Source organism: Nematolebias whitei, chromosome 18 (assembly GCF_014905685.2).
Source record: "Nematolebias whitei isolate Nwh7 chromosome 18, NemWhi1, whole genome shotgun sequence".
In the NCBI taxonomy this organism is placed as follows: domain Eukaryota; kingdom Metazoa; phylum Chordata; class Actinopteri; order Cyprinodontiformes; family Rivulidae; genus Nematolebias; species Nematolebias whitei.
Genome location: NC_056515.1, coordinates 23,204,041 through 23,221,135, shown reverse-complemented (window position 1 = coordinate 23,221,135; position 17,095 = coordinate 23,204,041). Strand labels below are relative to the sequence as shown.

General features: G+C 36.4%; 1 protein-coding gene across 1 annotated transcript in view; it reads left to right on the top strand.

Annotated features, from left to right (window-relative positions):
- The window catches only part of kcnt1a (potassium sodium-activated channel subfamily T member 1a), a 43,491-nt gene that overhangs the window by 25,023 nt on the left and 1,373 nt on the right, over positions 1-17,095 (top strand). The window contains exons 11-27 of the mRNA XM_037692246.1: positions 669-849; positions 921-1,085; positions 1,164-1,300; positions 4,664-4,727; positions 4,867-4,975; positions 7,012-7,120; positions 8,045-8,194; positions 9,710-9,939; positions 10,040-10,253; positions 11,096-11,201; positions 11,340-11,512; positions 14,540-14,611; positions 15,358-15,492; positions 15,645-15,756; positions 15,848-15,949; positions 16,150-16,233; positions 16,348-16,476. Coding sequence (XP_037548174.1) covers positions 669-849; positions 921-1,085; positions 1,164-1,300; positions 4,664-4,727; positions 4,867-4,975; positions 7,012-7,120; positions 8,045-8,194; positions 9,710-9,939; positions 10,040-10,253; positions 11,096-11,201; positions 11,340-11,512; positions 14,540-14,611; positions 15,358-15,492; positions 15,645-15,756; positions 15,848-15,949; positions 16,150-16,233; positions 16,348-16,476 — 2,272 coding nt within the window. The remainder of the gene's footprint in view (positions 1-668; positions 850-920; positions 1,086-1,163; positions 1,301-4,663; positions 4,728-4,866; positions 4,976-7,011; positions 7,121-8,044; positions 8,195-9,709; positions 9,940-10,039; positions 10,254-11,095; positions 11,202-11,339; positions 11,513-14,539; positions 14,612-15,357; positions 15,493-15,644; positions 15,757-15,847; positions 15,950-16,149; positions 16,234-16,347; positions 16,477-17,095) is intronic.

Sequence of the window (17,095 nt, the reverse complement as noted above, 5' to 3'; positions counted from 1 at the left end):
ACATATATATATACATACATATATATGTATATACATATATTTTTTTTAGTTAAATGTTGCTATAATGATGAACAAATTAAATAAAATAAAATCTCACAAAAGTGTTTATGAAATTTAACAAATTGCTTTGAACTCACATATTTTCTGTCTGTTCTGTCTGTAACAAAAACTGATGTGTTAACCAGGAGTGCACTGTTTGTGTCTTTGTGTTATGGCACATCATGACCTGATGAAGTCAACTCTGTCTGTTAGCAAAACATCCTGTGAACCACTGGACAGACTTTACTTAAACTCTCAGAAAGTAATCAATGGATGTAAAACTAAAACTCAACAACATCTGGAGTCAGTCCAAGTCAAGTCGAAGATCACGCCTTGTCATTTTTCGTAAATATAAAAGTGGCTTTAACTCTGTTAATTTTAGGTGCTGAGCTCAGTTTTGTGTAGCAGTGCTGAGAGTCATTTACCACACATTCTCTGAGGAAGAGGAAGAAGATCTCACAATATCACATGAGATCATATATAAGAACTATAACTCCATCTCTTTCCAGCATGAAGTAATCAATTAAAGGTCTGGCATGAACAGCGGTGGGCAACATGCATTCCTTTAAGAAATGCTAGGACTTTATATTGATTTTGTTTTGACTTTGATTGCATTCTTTTTTTAACAGCACATGTGGGATTCAGCATCTAGAGAGAGCAGGTAAGCACCTCTCCCTCTTCAACTCCTTCTACTTCTGCATCGTCACCTTCTCCACTGTGGGCTTTGGGGATGTGACCCCCCGCATATGGCCCTCCCAACTGCTGGTGGTCATCATGATCTGTGTGGCTCTGGTGGTGCTGCCTCTCCAGGTAGGAGGACGTGCAGCTCATCTTTGCTGCCTTTCACACGTTCTTTAGCGACAAAGTCTGTTGTGTGTCAGTTCGAGGAGCTGATCTACTTGTGGATGGAGAGACAGAAGTCTGGAGGGAACTACAGCCGCCACAGAGCTCAGACAGAAAAACACGTAGTTCTGTGTGTCAGCGCACTCAAAATAGACCTGCTCATGGATTTTCTTAATGAGTTTTACGCACATCCCAGACTGCAGGTACCAAATGACGTCCGTGTACATTTTTATTTCACGTTTTTCTGCACTTTCTAACTCAGGGTTGGTTTAACTTTCAAGGACTACTACGTGGTGATCCTGTGCCCTACTGAGATGGACCTGCAAGTGCGAAGGGTGCTGCAGATTCCTCTTTGGTCCCAAAGAGTCATCTATCTGCAGGGGTCTGTCCTCAAAGATCAAGATCTGCTGAGAGCCAAGTACGTGAAGCCTAAAAGTATTCACCAAAGAGGAATAGCAGGAAGTTTTCAGTCAAAAAATGTAATTTTAAGTTTTTTGGCAGCAACCCATCTCAAAAAATATGGGACAGTCCATGTTTACCACTGTGAAGCCTCCCCTCTTTTTAACAGTAGACATGTTTGTGTAGTTTTTGTAATTAATGTTATCCCATTCATATGTGATGTAGGAGCTGCTCATTCGTTTGGGATGTGCCAAAATGTTTTCAATTTCAACAGAATCTGTTTTAGTGCCGTGCTGCCCGACAACCTGAAGATCGTGGCATTAGCATTTTCCTTTGTGTACAAAGATTTCTCCAGACTCTTTATGATCTCATGAGCTGTCGATTATGGTACTGTATATGTAAAGTCTTTCCAACCTTCCACTGAAGAGCATTATTCTGAAATTGTTCCATTTTTATTAGATGTATTGTTTCCCAGACTGATGAACCTCTTCCCATCTTTACTTTTGATCAATTTTGCCTCTTTAAAATGCAATTTTTATACCCAGTCACCTCACTGGCCTGTTACTAGTTAACCCAGTTATCTGCTAAATGTCCCTCCAGCTGTTTCACTATCATACAATTTACTTTTACAGTTTTTTGTTGCCCTTGTCCCATTTTTTTTTTAGATGTTGTGTCATTAAATGCAAAATCATCTTATTTCCTCTTTAAGATTATGCAATGTATTATCTTAAATGGTTGAAATATGAATAAAACACAGGTTTATAAGATTTCCAAGTTATTGCATTTTTTTTAAACCTTTTTCACAAAGTCCAAATTTTGGGGGAATTATGGTTGTACACCTACCATGGACAGACATAGTGTGAAAAAGTGTTTTCAGTTCCAAAAAATAAAAGTTTGTTTTGACCAGATCTATTTATTGATGCTTATAGAAACAAAAGAGTTGAATGAGAAACAGCTGTTCACTCTTTGTTGATGTGCAAACTAGAGTATTATTTAAATGTGTTACTCTGGGATTTCGTTCGGAAAATGGGGGGGAAAGCATTAGACAATGTATTTCACACTTTTTTGTTAGATTTGATTTTGTTCTTGTTGTTTTCCCACTCAGTTCCTGCTTTATCTGCACAAAAGCCACTGCTGTTCTGATTATTCACACAGACAAAAGCAGCTCAGTGACTCAAGAGTAAACCAGCGTAAAGAATCCTCTGGATGTCTTTATTGTAGTACTAATACTTCTTTGTGTTGTGGATTTTGGCTTTTGTAACGTCCCAGTTATATGTGCAAATTTCAATATGACGCGATTTAAAGGGGGTGAAAACAGATAATATGCGAAATATATTGGTTCGTTGTGTTACTACTGATGAAAAATAAACCAAAAAAAAAAAGAGTCAGTTTTAAGGAAGAGTATTACTGTTTTAAATTTATTGTAAAAAATTAAAAAAAAATATATATATATATATATATATATTCATATTGTACAAACATGATAATTCCGTACAGTTTGACTTGGGCTCCAGACATAAAATTATCTTAGTGCATGCTAAAAATAAAACATTTTCAATTAATAAATATGCGTCAATAATATCAACGTGCAGTAAGGTTTTTTTTAATTATTTTATTTATAATTAGACATGTTATTGGTTTTAAATGAGAAAGCACAACTTCCTAAGGGATTTATAAAAATTAAAAAAATGTTTTGATATGTTTTGGTCAAAATGCAGAATAAATAAATCACTACAGAACCTTTTCAAGTTTTGTCTTAATAGACGTTTTACAGTAAATTATTTTAGAAGTCTCTTTTACAAGAGTGGAATGACTTATAATATGTGTGGAAAAAAAATTTTTTTTTAATCAAATTTTTCAACAGATAAAGAATTACAATATAATTGGAGATACATTACACTGCCTAAGAGCTCACACTACAGTGTACCAGATTTATGAAACATTTTTAATGACTAATTCTAATTTAGTTCCTTTAGTTTTAGTGTATGAAACGTGAAACTAATGTCTGTGAAGTCCTTCCAGCAGCAGCAGAACAAATTAACTAAATAAACTAAATTAAATTTCACTGTGTTTTTCATCTTCATTTTATTCAGGGAACATTTGTTTTGATCCCTCTTGAGGTTCAGAATGAGACAGTAGTTTTGGCTGGTTATTTTGCTAAAGGTTCTTTTAATTGTGTGCTCAAACAAATCATTATATTTACTGGACTTATCCTCAAATGTTAGTAATTGTTATGATTGATGCTTCTCTGTGCAGCTGGCAACAGATCAGTACACATGCAAAGCTCATTCAGTCTGATCAGCTCATTAAAGTACACATGTATATGTAAAAGTATTTAAACAAAATGAATAGGTTGTGTTTTGTCAAAAGCTTGGAGCAAATATGTGCTGAAGCAGAAAAATCCAATATATTGAAAACGATCCTTTTTGGTATCGCCCAGATCAACTAGCTATTCTGCCAGTCCTATATTTTAGCAAATAAGTTTGTCAAAACTTATGATTTATACTTCTTTTTTAAAATCTAACTGGTAAAAGTCTGCTCCTCTTAAAATAATCAACATGACATGTCAGACATTTAATTGATTTCTGAAGGTTTGATGAAAAACACAAGAAAAAAATCTGAAAAAGGAATATAAATCTGATTTCACTCTATTTGCCAAAGCAAATGTTTATTTATCTTTTGTTGTTGTTTTGACACAAATGAATCCATGTATACATCAATACTCCTTCACAGTGACAGCAGTTCAACAAACACACAGGACTAAAACTATATTTCTGGAAGACTTCCATTTGTTTTACAGAGTTACAGTCAAACTCAAGCAGTAATAATTCTGTTGCTTCCACTCATCTTTACACTCAGTTGAGCTATTTTCAGAGGTGCATTAAGATTTTCATAAGTTATACTCATTTCTGGATATTACAGATGTGTGCCAGTTGTTTGAAAGAGTTTCAAAAGAATGAATTTCAAAATAAGTGCTTTAATGATAATTGGTTATGTAACTCTGTATATGTTCATCAGGGTCTTAATAGAGCAATTAGAAAGGAAGGACTGGGTGTGTGGCGCACTTGCATCCTTCATCTGGCACCATTTCAAATCCTCCCACACTTGTTTTGCATTCTGTACTCCTCTGGTTGTGTTAATCATATGCAAAAACAGGTCCACAGTCACACAGCATTCAACATTCAAGTTGTTTGGATGTCTGATGATAGTGCAGGTATTGCTTAACTGAATCACAGATCAAATTATGTTATATTCTTACAGTTCAGGTGGCTTCTCTGTTGATTCTTTGGTGTCAAGATGTGATTATGTTATCCCTGTTATTATGATTCGTGTCTAAAATGACTGTTTCAACTTTGCTTTCTATGCTGTCACGCTGCTGCAGAATGGATGACGCAGAGGCTTGTTTCATCCTGAGCAGTCGGAACGAGGTCGATCGAATGGCAGCGGTAAGACGAAAAACGATTAATGCGCTCTGCTGTATTTTTTTTCTTCCCCTATTTTAACCTTTCTTTTAATGCCATCTATTAAAAAAAGTGCACTCATTCATTAGGATAAAAATGTGCAATGTTTTGTTGTTTCTACCAGGACCATCAGACTATCCTGAGAGCTTGGGCGGTAAAAGACTTTGCTCCAAACTGTCCTCTTTATGTCCAGATACTCAAACCTGAAAATAAGTTTCATGTGAAGTTTGCAGGTGAGCATTCTAAAACAGTCAGGATTATGTTTGTTTCTGAACATCACTTTAATACTAAACCAACTCTTTGATTCTTAAGTGTTTAAATTATATTAATCCCATTTGTGCTTAAAAGAAAAGCCTGTCACGATCTTGACTTTTTACAGCTCAGCTTCCTGTACTTTTGTTAGCGTCACTGACTCCAAACCATATTTCATTAAAAAGTCTCAGTACCGTCTTGTCCCAAACAAGACACTTGTCTCCATCCACTCCACTCTGTCCCCAACATAGACATATACAATATATTGATAAGTGTCTCTGCCATCGCTTGTTGGGAAGTATTTTTACAGAAGTTGCCATGTTGTATTTTTGGAATCAGAGTCTGTGTATTCACACTGAGGGGCTTTAAGCCTTGTCAACTCCCCACCTACAGTCATGTTGTCCACAATTTCTGTGGTCTTCCTCTTGTTGTTCCTCTCTGGTGGCTCCATGTTCGATATCCTCTGTCTAAATCCCTCCTCTACACACGTCCACACCATCTCTAATTCTGACTCCAACCATTCAACTTGGGCTCTCCCTTTACGGGACTCATTCCTAATCACCCTAACTTGTAGAAGATAGAAGTGACTGGGGAGGGTTCTGACAGGATGTATGTATGTATCCTTTATTTAACCAGGAAAATAATTTGTTGAGGTTAAAAACCTCTTTTCCAAGAGTGATCTGGCCAAGACAGCAGCATCAAACCAGTGGTGGAGAAAGTACTCAGTGTACTTAAGTAAAAGTACAAATAAACAGACAAAAATGTACTCTAGTAAAAGTAGAAGTACCACATTAACATTTTTATTTAAGTAAAAGTATGTGTTTGCTTTTAAAACACTTAAAGTATTAAAAGTACATGTACTTCCTGAATGTATTACATAATGCAATGGTCTACAACATCATTAAGTGTGCCTACTATATGTATATTTTCTGTAATACATTAATAGTATTGAGCCATTTTAATGAACAATGCTGCAGATAATACATGTTTTTATTGTGTTTACTCTGTGACACAGTTCACACCTGGACTGGTGATTCTGTGCATCAGAATTTCAGGGATGACCTGCAGAGTTAAATGCCATTAAGCAAAATAAGAAAAAGGAATAATTTTACCTTTGAAAGTTTTTATTTAACACAACGCAAAACCAATGTGTCATTTTAACTGCAGTAAACATGTTTAAGTAAAAGTTGTCTGCCTGAAAAAAGGGGAATTAGCCACAACTAACAAAGGAATATCTGATCATTTCAACTCCAGTTTGTCATCAACTAGTTAAAATACTGTCTAGTCAACCTTGTCAGTAGTGAACAATATTTTAACTTCCTGACAACATTTTCAAAATTTGGACCAGAGTGTCAAGACATCTGGAGACATCTCTTGTCTCCTAACATTCCATGAACTGACACATTTTAATATTGCAGCAAGAATTTATTGTTCAAGTTCAGAAGAAGTTGGTTTTCAAAGTTTTTTGAGTCCAGTCTGGCTCTTTTGGGAGATAAAATCTGTCCTTCTGTACTGAATAGTATTTCAATAGTCTTTCAATAGTCTTCCAATAATCTTTCAATAAGGCCATGGGTGGTGTGTATCTTCTGACTGACTCTCTGCAGTGGAATCCATTTTGGGTGTTTTAGGGGTGCTGTAGGTGCGCTCAACTCAATGACGTATATATTGGAATATGTCATCGGCGAACAATTTAAAAGCCTTTTTACCCAGTTCAGTTCTGATCTTTAGGACCTGCATCAAAATAATGGATGAGGTGGAGATAAAAGGTCTGTTGTGATTACCTCTATACAAAAGAGCTACCAAAAACTCATGTTTTCTTGTTTTTTTAAGGTTAAGAAGAAACAGGATAACTAAAAATCACAAACTTACTTTTGTTTCTTTGTAATCAAAGGTGTATTTTTAATACTTTTTTTTTTTGGTATCTTTATTTTCAATCTATTGTTCCTGTATTTTTGATCCAAGGAATTTATTCACTTCTCCTACCATGAGCTGTACTTAACTTCCTGTTCATTTTCAGATCAGGTTGTGTGTGAGGAGGAGTTCAAGTACGCCATGTTGGCTCTCAACTGTGTGTGTCCTGCCACTTCCACTTTGGTTACCCTCCTGGTACACACCTCCCGTGGACGGTCAGTCATCTTAGATAACCTTCTAAAGCTTTTGATTACTGCCACCGTCACCAACCCCTTTGGCCCACCCACTGTGACTGCAAAGTTCAGATGCCTTCGCATGGTCACACCAGCTGATTCGTTTAAAGAAACCAAGGAACGGGCAAAGAAAGTTATGAAGAAAGCTAAAGCATGGACGAAACTCGTAGTTATTGTAGAACACCACGAGAAATGAAGAAAATGCAGCAAACATGGAGAACATGTGTCACACAAAATTGATTTTTTTTCTTTTCTTTTTTTAAAGCATATATTCTCTATAAAACAGCTTGAAAAGCTCTGTGGTGGTAAATGATTTTTCCCAGCATGCAAACAGACAACTCATGTCAGAGACTGAGGCAATCAACCACCCACACATGGGGAGGAGTGGGGGGTGTACAGTATACTGTATAGCTCTGTATCTGTAAATATCACAATAGGTTTGTCAGAAAAGTCATCCAAGTCATTATCCATAAGTATTGATAACTGCTAAAAGACAAGTGTGCAAACCACTTGGTAATATTCTGGGCATCTCGAGTAGCTCATTCAACTCCATTAAAGTGCTTGAACAGTAATTGTTATCACCAGAATTCATTACAAAGACTGTCACAAAGCCAAAAAGTCTGTCTAAGACCGAACAATCTGCCTGCTTTCATTAAAAGACCCACTGTGACCCTGAAAGTCTAGAAAGATGTTTTTAAAGGAGAGTTTTTCTTTCTTTCCCAATAATGACTGCCTTTTATCACTAATAGGTGTTACTGGTGTTAAAAGCAGGGTTTCATTGTTTAGTGCTTGCCAAAACTGCATGAATAAATCTTGGTAAATGTATTAGATTTTAATAACATTTCGTTTTACTGGACTCTCTTTTATTTATTTATTTGTTTATTTATTTGTATTTTCTCACTGCAGAGAAGGCCAGCAGTCTCCAGAGCAGTGGCAGAGGATGTATGGGTGTTGCTCTGGCAACGAGGTCTACCACATTCGGCTGTGTGACAGCAAGTTTTTCGGAGAGTATAATGGCAAAAGCTTTACGTACGCCTCTTTTCATGCTCACAAGAAGTGAGTTGACAGAAACATTCTCATTTTATGCAGATGTTGTCAAGTGGAAGTTTTACTGATTTATATTGCTCGCTACAATGGCAATAATGTGTGTGTATGTGTGAAATGTGGGTGTTTTTTTAGTCTTTTAGCAAAAAATATCTTGTGAATTACCAAACAGATTTGAATGAAAAACTCAGAAAGTATGTATTGTATGTATATCTACAAATAATTAGCATTTGGAGTCAACCTAATTCAAGATGGCCACCACCCCTTTTTAACTTTAGCCAGCACAAAAATGTCAATAGCTTAATTCTGTTTTTTTATACAGCGCCAGTTAACAAAAATAAATTAATTAATTACTTATAATTCACTTGTATTTTAATGCCAATTAGTAAAATCTATCTATCTAAGAAGACAGCAGATTAAGTTAAATCTTCATTTCATCACAGTCCTGAGCAAGCACGTTGGCGACAGTGGAAAGTAACAACTCCCTTTTTTAACAGGAAGAATTCCTCCATCAGGATCGGGCCTGCCTAAACTGGATGGGGTTAGAGAGGACAGGAAAGCAATACAAACAAACACAAAACGGCTGGTCTAGGTGTAGTTTCTATGAGAGTGAAGACAAAGAAAAATACATGTCATGGATATAAATAATTACAAATACAAACATGGAGACTAGAGTGAGTAAAGACAGCAGCAGAGTGAGAAGATGTGGTCCATTTGTCCTCCAGCAGTCTAAACCTAGCAGCATGACTGTATATTCACCTGTATAAATAAAGGTTGATTGATTGATTGATGACTAAGGGATAGCTCAGGAAACCCAAGCCGACCTTAACTATAAGATTTTTTTAAAGAAACTCTTAAGCCTGTGGAGGTCATTTTAAAATGAGAAAACATTTCTGATTAAACATTTAATTTAGTAGCAGCTAAGAACCACTGTACACACCATGCAAGACCTTGCAATGTTGTGTGAACATGTTATTTTCAAGCTTTTACCAAACTATTTGTAGCTGTCATTTCTCATTAAAAGATGACCTTAGCCTCAAAAGCCTAAAACTTTGGCATGAAAGGTGGCAGGCAATATGCATACTTTCCAAAAATGCAATGTTTTTAAATTTTATCTAATTTCAGAGCAGCCCAGCGTGACTTAATCTGACTGAAACATGGAAATGTGTGACTTTTTGCCATTTAAATAAAAAAACGACCATTTTGGCTGAGGGGCAGAACGCATTGCTTACATGAAAATAAGAGAATTTTGTTTTTATAACAGTTTATATAACCTTTCCAACAATGTTTCTCTACGTCAAACTTTGGATGCTGAGAACCAAGGTTTCCAGGCTGAACGTTGCTGTCGGCATCACTCACCTCAGGATGATTTTCTGATCCTTTTAGATGCTCGTACGTTCCCATTTTTTCTGTTTTAACACATCGGCTATGGCAACACTGCCCACACTATGGCAAAGGGAAAAATGAGTTACTCATTTTGCTTGTTAGTGGCTGTTTCAGAGTAACTGCAGTTTTGCGCGTCTCCAGGTATGGGGTATGTCTTATTGGTATCAAAAGGGAGGAAAACAAGAGCATCCTGCTGAATCCTGGCCCGCACCACATAATGGCTGCCGCAGACACCTGTTACTACATTAACATCACCAAAGAGGAGAACTCAGCCTTTATCTTCAACCAGGAGGAGAGAAAAGGCCGTCCTGCTGGGGGAATCTATGATGGGCCTTCACAACTCCCAGTGCACAGCATCATTGCCAGCATGGGTGAGAAAAACTCAACCCGGGACATAAAAGCTCAAGCAAATTTCAACAAACGGATTTAGAAGTTCTGTATTTATTTAAGACCGAATGAACATGTTCACAGGTACTGTTGCTATAGATCTTCAGAACACAAGTCCACCAAACATTTCTGGGGGCAAGCTGGTCCCCCCTACAGTAAACGGAGCAGGTCGACGACCGAGCATCGATCCAGTTCAGGAAATAGCCGACTCAGCCTCCATCCTGCCTTGTGACCTCTTAAGTGACCAATCAGAAGACGACACCGTCTTTACAGATGAAAAGGGACGCTCATCGACCGAGTAAGAGTTTATTTTCCTGTTATATACTCTAAACTTTCATGTCATAACAGGAAATAGCATCGGAACATCGGCACAAAAACTGAAGATAAGATTCTTTCAGATGGAGGTGAAATATAAGTTTTTGACAAAAGGGCTTTTTATGTTTTTGGCATCTGAAATGCATTTTTTGTAGCGTTTTAATGTGTTAGAACACTGGGCATAAACAAGAAATGAAGGGAGTCTAAATGGTGACTCAGCTGCTGAGGGCTCTTTAGCCCATGTGGTGCGCTCCTGCAGAACAGTTATTTGGTTGTCATTCACTGCAGTTCTCTGATGCCTCAGAGCAGCATGTGATGTATTAATATGAATATCAATTGTTTTTTCTCCAGTTACCTTTTTGTGAAGTCTTTGAAAGCCCATTTCCAAAAGGCATTACTAATGAGACTTTATAAATTATGATTCATTCTATCTTTTTATTGACTTATCATCTTGTGAAAATGACTTAGAATCTCATAATAGTGAGATCGGATCCCATAATTTTGAGATGCTAAGTTATATTTATAAAATACTATCATATATTGCGATAAGTCATAATTAAGCCATTATTTTAAGCTTTTATTTTTAATTAGAATGACAAATTCAGAGTGGAAGAATCTGGTTTCGAGACATAATATATCTGTAACAATTTACATTTTTGTCTTTTTATTCGTGCAGTTGTTGAAAAGTAGGATTTTCCTTTATTTATAAGAAATATCTCAAATTCTCTTATCACGAGCCAGCTGTGATCTGTTTGAAGAAACACAAATTAAAACAAATACCACGTGGTATGATTTATCATTCATACATCCTGGCTTTGTTTCCAGGTATGTGAAAGGTTATCCTCCCAACTCTCCGTACATTGGGAGCTCGCCCACCTTGTGCCATCTGTTGGCTGAGAAAGCTCCATTCTGCTGCCTACGACTGGACCAGGTGGGCAGTCGCTTTTCCTTCAACTTAGTCACTCAATTACATGCTGCCTCAATCATTTCCCTTCCTATCCTCGCTCTGCCCTTCACTTAATAAAAAAACACACCTAAAATACCTCTCTGTTTTTCACTCCTGGTGCAGGGCTGCATGCACAACAGCTTCGAGGATGCAAAGGCTTACGGTTTTAAAAACAAGATCATCATCGTGTCAGCTGAGACGGCGGGGAACGGTCTCTATAACTTCATCGTGCCTCTCAGAGCTTATTACAGACCCAGAAAAGAGCTCAACCCCATTGTCTTGCTGCTGGATAACCCGTGAGTTCTTAACACATAACAGTATTACATTGTTCCTCGCTTTTCTCCTCACGCCGTTTTCCTTCGTGTCACGCTGGGAAACATTATGAGCGCTGGAAAGCTCACGTCAGCAAGCACTTAGGACAAGGCTGTGGAGGTGGGACTCCATTGTTAATCCTGATGTTAGATTACCACTATTGCTACCATTTACAGAGTGTTTTAGTGACAAAATATATATATATATATTTTAAAAACCTCTCCTTACCTTCAGACGGTAACCATGGAAACTTGCTTTGCCTTAAACCTGGTTTATATAAATGTACTACAAGGGGAAAAATATGTTTTTTTATTTTGCTACTCAAACTTTCATCAACAGTCCCAATGTGGCCCCTTTCAGCCCCCACATGCCAGCTCTAAGGACTCTCAGAGCGTCACACACGTAGGAATAAAGTCTCCCTGCATGCTGCGCTTGGTCTTTTCCTTCCAGTCGCTGTCACGTAGAGAAATGCAAAACACCCACGCACTTTGACCACAGCCTTGGGTCTCGAGTCAGCCGGACTGGGCGTACGCATAAATTAACACTCTGTCAAAGCAAAGGTGGTGAAGGACGGTAACTGAGTGATAGAGCATCTAAATCTTTCTTCAGCACCAGCTGGACTCATCATCCATCCCTCAGCCTAAAGACATTTTTACCAATCAGATTATAAACTAATATAAAGGCTCCTGAACATCTGGTGCTTATTATCACATCAGAACTGTGCTAATCCCTGAAGGATTTATAAAATATTAATTGTATTTAATAAATTTTAAGTCATAAATCTTGGTGGGTTTGATCTGTATCTTATATGTGTAATTAATTGGATGCATATGAAAAGTTTTTAAGCAACAAGTAATTTTAATCTACAATTATCACTCGCTAAGTGGGGGAAAAAAAGGCTTTGTCCACATCTGTGCATGTGTGTCTGTTAGCAAAATATCATATGAATGGGTTTAAATGAAGGCTGCAGGAAATGATGTGCATCTACATCTGATTAACTTTCTGAATCAATATGGCCACCACAGCAAATCACAATATATTTTACAGACACTGAGCTAAAATCGAATATGGTAGTAGCTGAAAGTCATTTACAGCACTTTGAGTGGGACATCTGTTGTTCTTTTGATGGTTTCACATAACATTGTTTTCAGAGTTTGACCAAAATGGCTACAGTTTAGTCATTTCTCTACATAAGATGATTTTAGTTTTAAACTGTGGCATTAAAGGTGGTGGACTCAGAAGTGTTTATATGTATATTCTTCATCAGTTAACAGGTGTACAAATTTATATGTGAGTGCTAGAAGTGGAAAATTAAAAAGAAGAAGCACACTAGTGTGTTAGTTCAACCTTAAAAGACCTGGATTATGTGCTGCTGGATAATTTCGGCTATAAAGAAAAAAATCGCTGAACAACATCAAGCCAAGCGGGGAGCAATCTTTAGGCAAGATGTATTATTCTCCAAAGTTGACAGAATAAATTGGAGACTTTACAATAGTTCACAAACCTTGTATTGAACCAGAAACTGAAGAATAGAAATGCCAACCCATAGGGAACAATAGGAAAACGATTTTGGTCCAAAGCAATTTTGTTAAAACATTCTTTGCACAGATAACAAGGAGATCAGTTTGTACCAAAATGACCCATGAAGACAACAAATAAACAATTAAACAAATATTAACAGCTTTGACACTTCTGTAAAACACTTTAAGATATAGTAATTGAAAAATAAAACAATATATTTCTAAATTCTGCAGTCACTGTCTCCTCAGACAATGAAAAATGTAACGGAATAATATTTCACAACACTGGTTACAAATGGGATGAAATATAAAATGAAAGTAATGCAGGACTTATTAAGGCAATTTAGTAAAACAAGTAGAGAATAATCATGTCACTTATTTGGTCTAAACCTAATCAGGCTGGATTTTAGTGCAAACAGAGTTTGTTTATGATGTCAGCTGAACTCTAGTTCATGCAAATTTTAAACTTACTTCAAAGACAACGAAAGGTGTGGGAATAAAAAGAACATTTCAGAAAAGCTGAATTTCTCAGTACTAATGGAGGGCCGAGATTCCCCAGCCTCCAACAAAGTGCCCCTAAAATAGTAGAATTTCAAAATAATGTTCCTCAGTGGTATTAGGACGAATGAATTTTCTATCATCTAGAATTTATATTACCATAAAAGGATTTTTAGAATTTGGACAAATCTGTGCTCAAAAGATGAGGCCTGAAATCCGTGTTAGATGTCGTGTTCTTGGGCTAAATTTAATTTAAAATGGACTGAAGAAAAGTGGAAAACTGTTCTGTGGTTCGACTAATAAATTTATAAATGCTTTTTAAAAAAAAAAAAAAACTGCCATTATGCCCTTACTTAAGGAGACAGTTCAAAAACCTGCCTCTCTTATGGTATAGGGGTGCATCAGCGCCTATGACATGGACAGCTTACACATCTGGAAAAGCACCATCAATGAAGAAAAGTCTACACAGGTTTTAGAACAATATGCTCCCATTCATGCAACATTTTTTTCAGGGACGGCCTTTCATATTTCAACAAGCCAAGGCTAAGTTGTGTGGAGGATTCATTACAACAGCATGGCTTTGTAATATAAAAGTCTGGGTACTGAACGTGCTTGTCAAACATCATATGCAAAGTATATTGTACAACAACATATAACATACAAAACTACTCGTGTAGCTCTCTTAACTACACAAAAATTCAGAAACTTTAGCATTTTTCCGTTGTTTAGCTGTAAAAAATACTAACAGCACTAGATTTGTAGTGAAACAATGGGTGTACTGAACAATAGAAAGCACAAATTCCAGGGGAAACAAAAGAGAATAAAGCTCTGGAAAAGCTTTTGTCATCTGCATGGATTCTTCTGAGTAACTGACATGCTGAATGTTTCTTGTCTGCAAACACATCAAACCCAGCATTTGTGCATCGTTTGTGTTTTTATTTTAAGAAAATTACAGAAAAACATTTTTTTCCATATCACACATGCTTCCTGCAGGCCTGATAATCATTTCCTGGAGGCCATTTGCTGTTTCCCAATGGTGTATTACATGGCTGGATCCATAGACAAGTAAGGCCCTCAGATCTTCAGCTTTTATTATACTTATTTGTTTTTTAGGTACCACTTTACAATAAGGCTCCCCTAATAGATGGCTAATAGTTTATAGATATGTTATTAATTCCTCTATAAACACTTCATAAATCATTAATATGTGTATGCCTTAATTAAGGGTGACAAAGAGACAAAACTGAGCAGTTTCTTGTCAAATAGTGAACCAAATCTGCCACCTAAATATTTTATCTAGAGTTGTTGTATTAAACATTTCAGACTAAGTTACTACGTTGCTAACATAATAAACATTTGTAAACCTATTTCTTTAGGGTATAATATTAGTTGTAGATACTTATAAGGCAGTGATAAAGTACAATGTTATATAATTTAAAAAAAAGGTTTAAATTTGCTTATTGTGCTTACAAGGTAGTCTGAAATGTTTAATATAACAACTCTATATGAAATATATAGGTGAACAGATTTGGCTCACTATTTGGCAAGAAACTGGTCAGTTTTGTCTCTTTCACCCTTAACTAATGCTTAATAAGCAGTTATTCATGATTTATTTTGAATTGTTTATAGAGGAATTAATAACATTTCTATAAATTATTTATCAGCCATCTATAAAGGGAGCTTTATTGTAAAGTGGTATCATTTTTATTTATCATTTGCATAAAATGTGTTTTTAAAAGAGTTTATACTCACCTGTATTGAGATGCTCAGTATTCTCCTAGCATATCAACATGTACATGTTTATGGTGCAGCCTGGACAGCCTTCTCCAGTGTGGTATTATCTACGCTGATAACTTGGTTGTCGTGGATAAAGAGAGCACAATGAGCGCTGAAGAGGACTACATGGCTGATGCCAAAACGATTGTCAATGTGCAGACAATGTTCAGGTAATTGCGTATGTTCGTAGAAAACATTATGCATGAGGGTCTACTTAAGCATCAACTGCAGTACTATTGTTAGGAAAAAGTTTGATTTAAGTAGAAATAGTATGCCTTCTTTACAAAAAAACGTTGTTTTTTTTTAATCCTGTGACATTCAGGTTGTTTCCCAGTCTCAGTATTATCACGGAGCTTACTCATCCATCCAACATGAGGTTCATGCAGTTTAGAGCAAAGGACTGCTATTCACTGGCTCTCTCCAAGCTGGAGAAGGTAAGACCAAAACACAAATAGGAATTCATTTCCATAATATAATTGTCATTAATTTTTGGAAATTTGTAAAAAGTTTCCATTTCCCTTTTAGAAAGAGCGTGACAAAGGCTCCAACTTGGCCTTTATGTTTCGCCTGCCCTTTGCTGCAGGCAGAGTGTTCAGTATCAGCATGTTGGACACTCTCCTCTACCAGGTTGGTACACAGACAACTTCCCTCAGTGCCAGGTAGGAAAATGTGTTTCCAAACAGCTGAGAAACATCACTACCAAAACGCACAAGTGCCCTCTTGTGTTCAGTCACTAAAACCTTTCTCAAGTTACTTTTTTATAGAATTAATGTTTTAAACATTGATACAAAGTGATTAAATTTGTTTTTTCCTGTGATTGTTTTCAGTCTTTTGTTAAGGATTACATGATTCTTATTGCAAGGCTGCTTCTAGGACTGGACACCACCCCAGGATCAGGATATCTTTGTGCTGTGAGTTTGACAGGGGAGAACATAATTCATAAAACCTAAATATATTGCTAATCATCCCTGTGGTTAAAATGGCCAGACCACTGCATGATTGCACCCCATGATCTCTTGTTCTAGATGAAAATAACAGAAGAAGATCTGTGGATCGGCTCTTACGGGAGATTGTTCCAGAAACTTTGTTCCTCTAGTGCTGAAATTCCCATTGGGATCTATCGCACAGAGTACCACATTTTTGCTACTTCTGAGGTGAGGTTACAAAAGAAAAAAGCGAAAGTTGAGTAAATTTGAGAAGCTGCATAAATGATAATGCCGTGTGAATGCTGAGTGGTGGCTGACCTTTCTAAAATTTTCTGAAAAGCTGAAACGCTGAGTTCATAAAGTTAAAAGAAGCTGGGCAATAGCTAAAATGTTAGCCAAAAGTAACAAAATGTTAGCTAAAATATCAAAAAGTTAGCTTGAAACTGAAAGTAGCAAAAGTGGCTGGAAGCTAACATGGTTCCAAGAAGCTAAAAGTAGCTGCAAAGCTTGAACTTAAAGGTTGCTAAAAATATCAAAAACTAGCCAAAAGTATAAAAACCTTTGACGCTTAAAGTAGAAAAAGACTTGCTAAAAGCTAAAGGTACCATTGGAAGATAAACTGTATAAAGCATGTACATTGAAGCACATTTTAAAGAAAACAATGTTTATGAAAGAACTGAGACCCCAATTTTTTTTTCCTATGGAGTACAGCAGATATTTGTAAATAAATGTAAATATTTGAAAATTAGTACTAAAGTACTAACATTTCAGAGCAACCATTTTCCCATGAGCTGAATGTTTTTACATATGAATAGACAAAGTATACAGAAGTAGTTGGATACTAAAT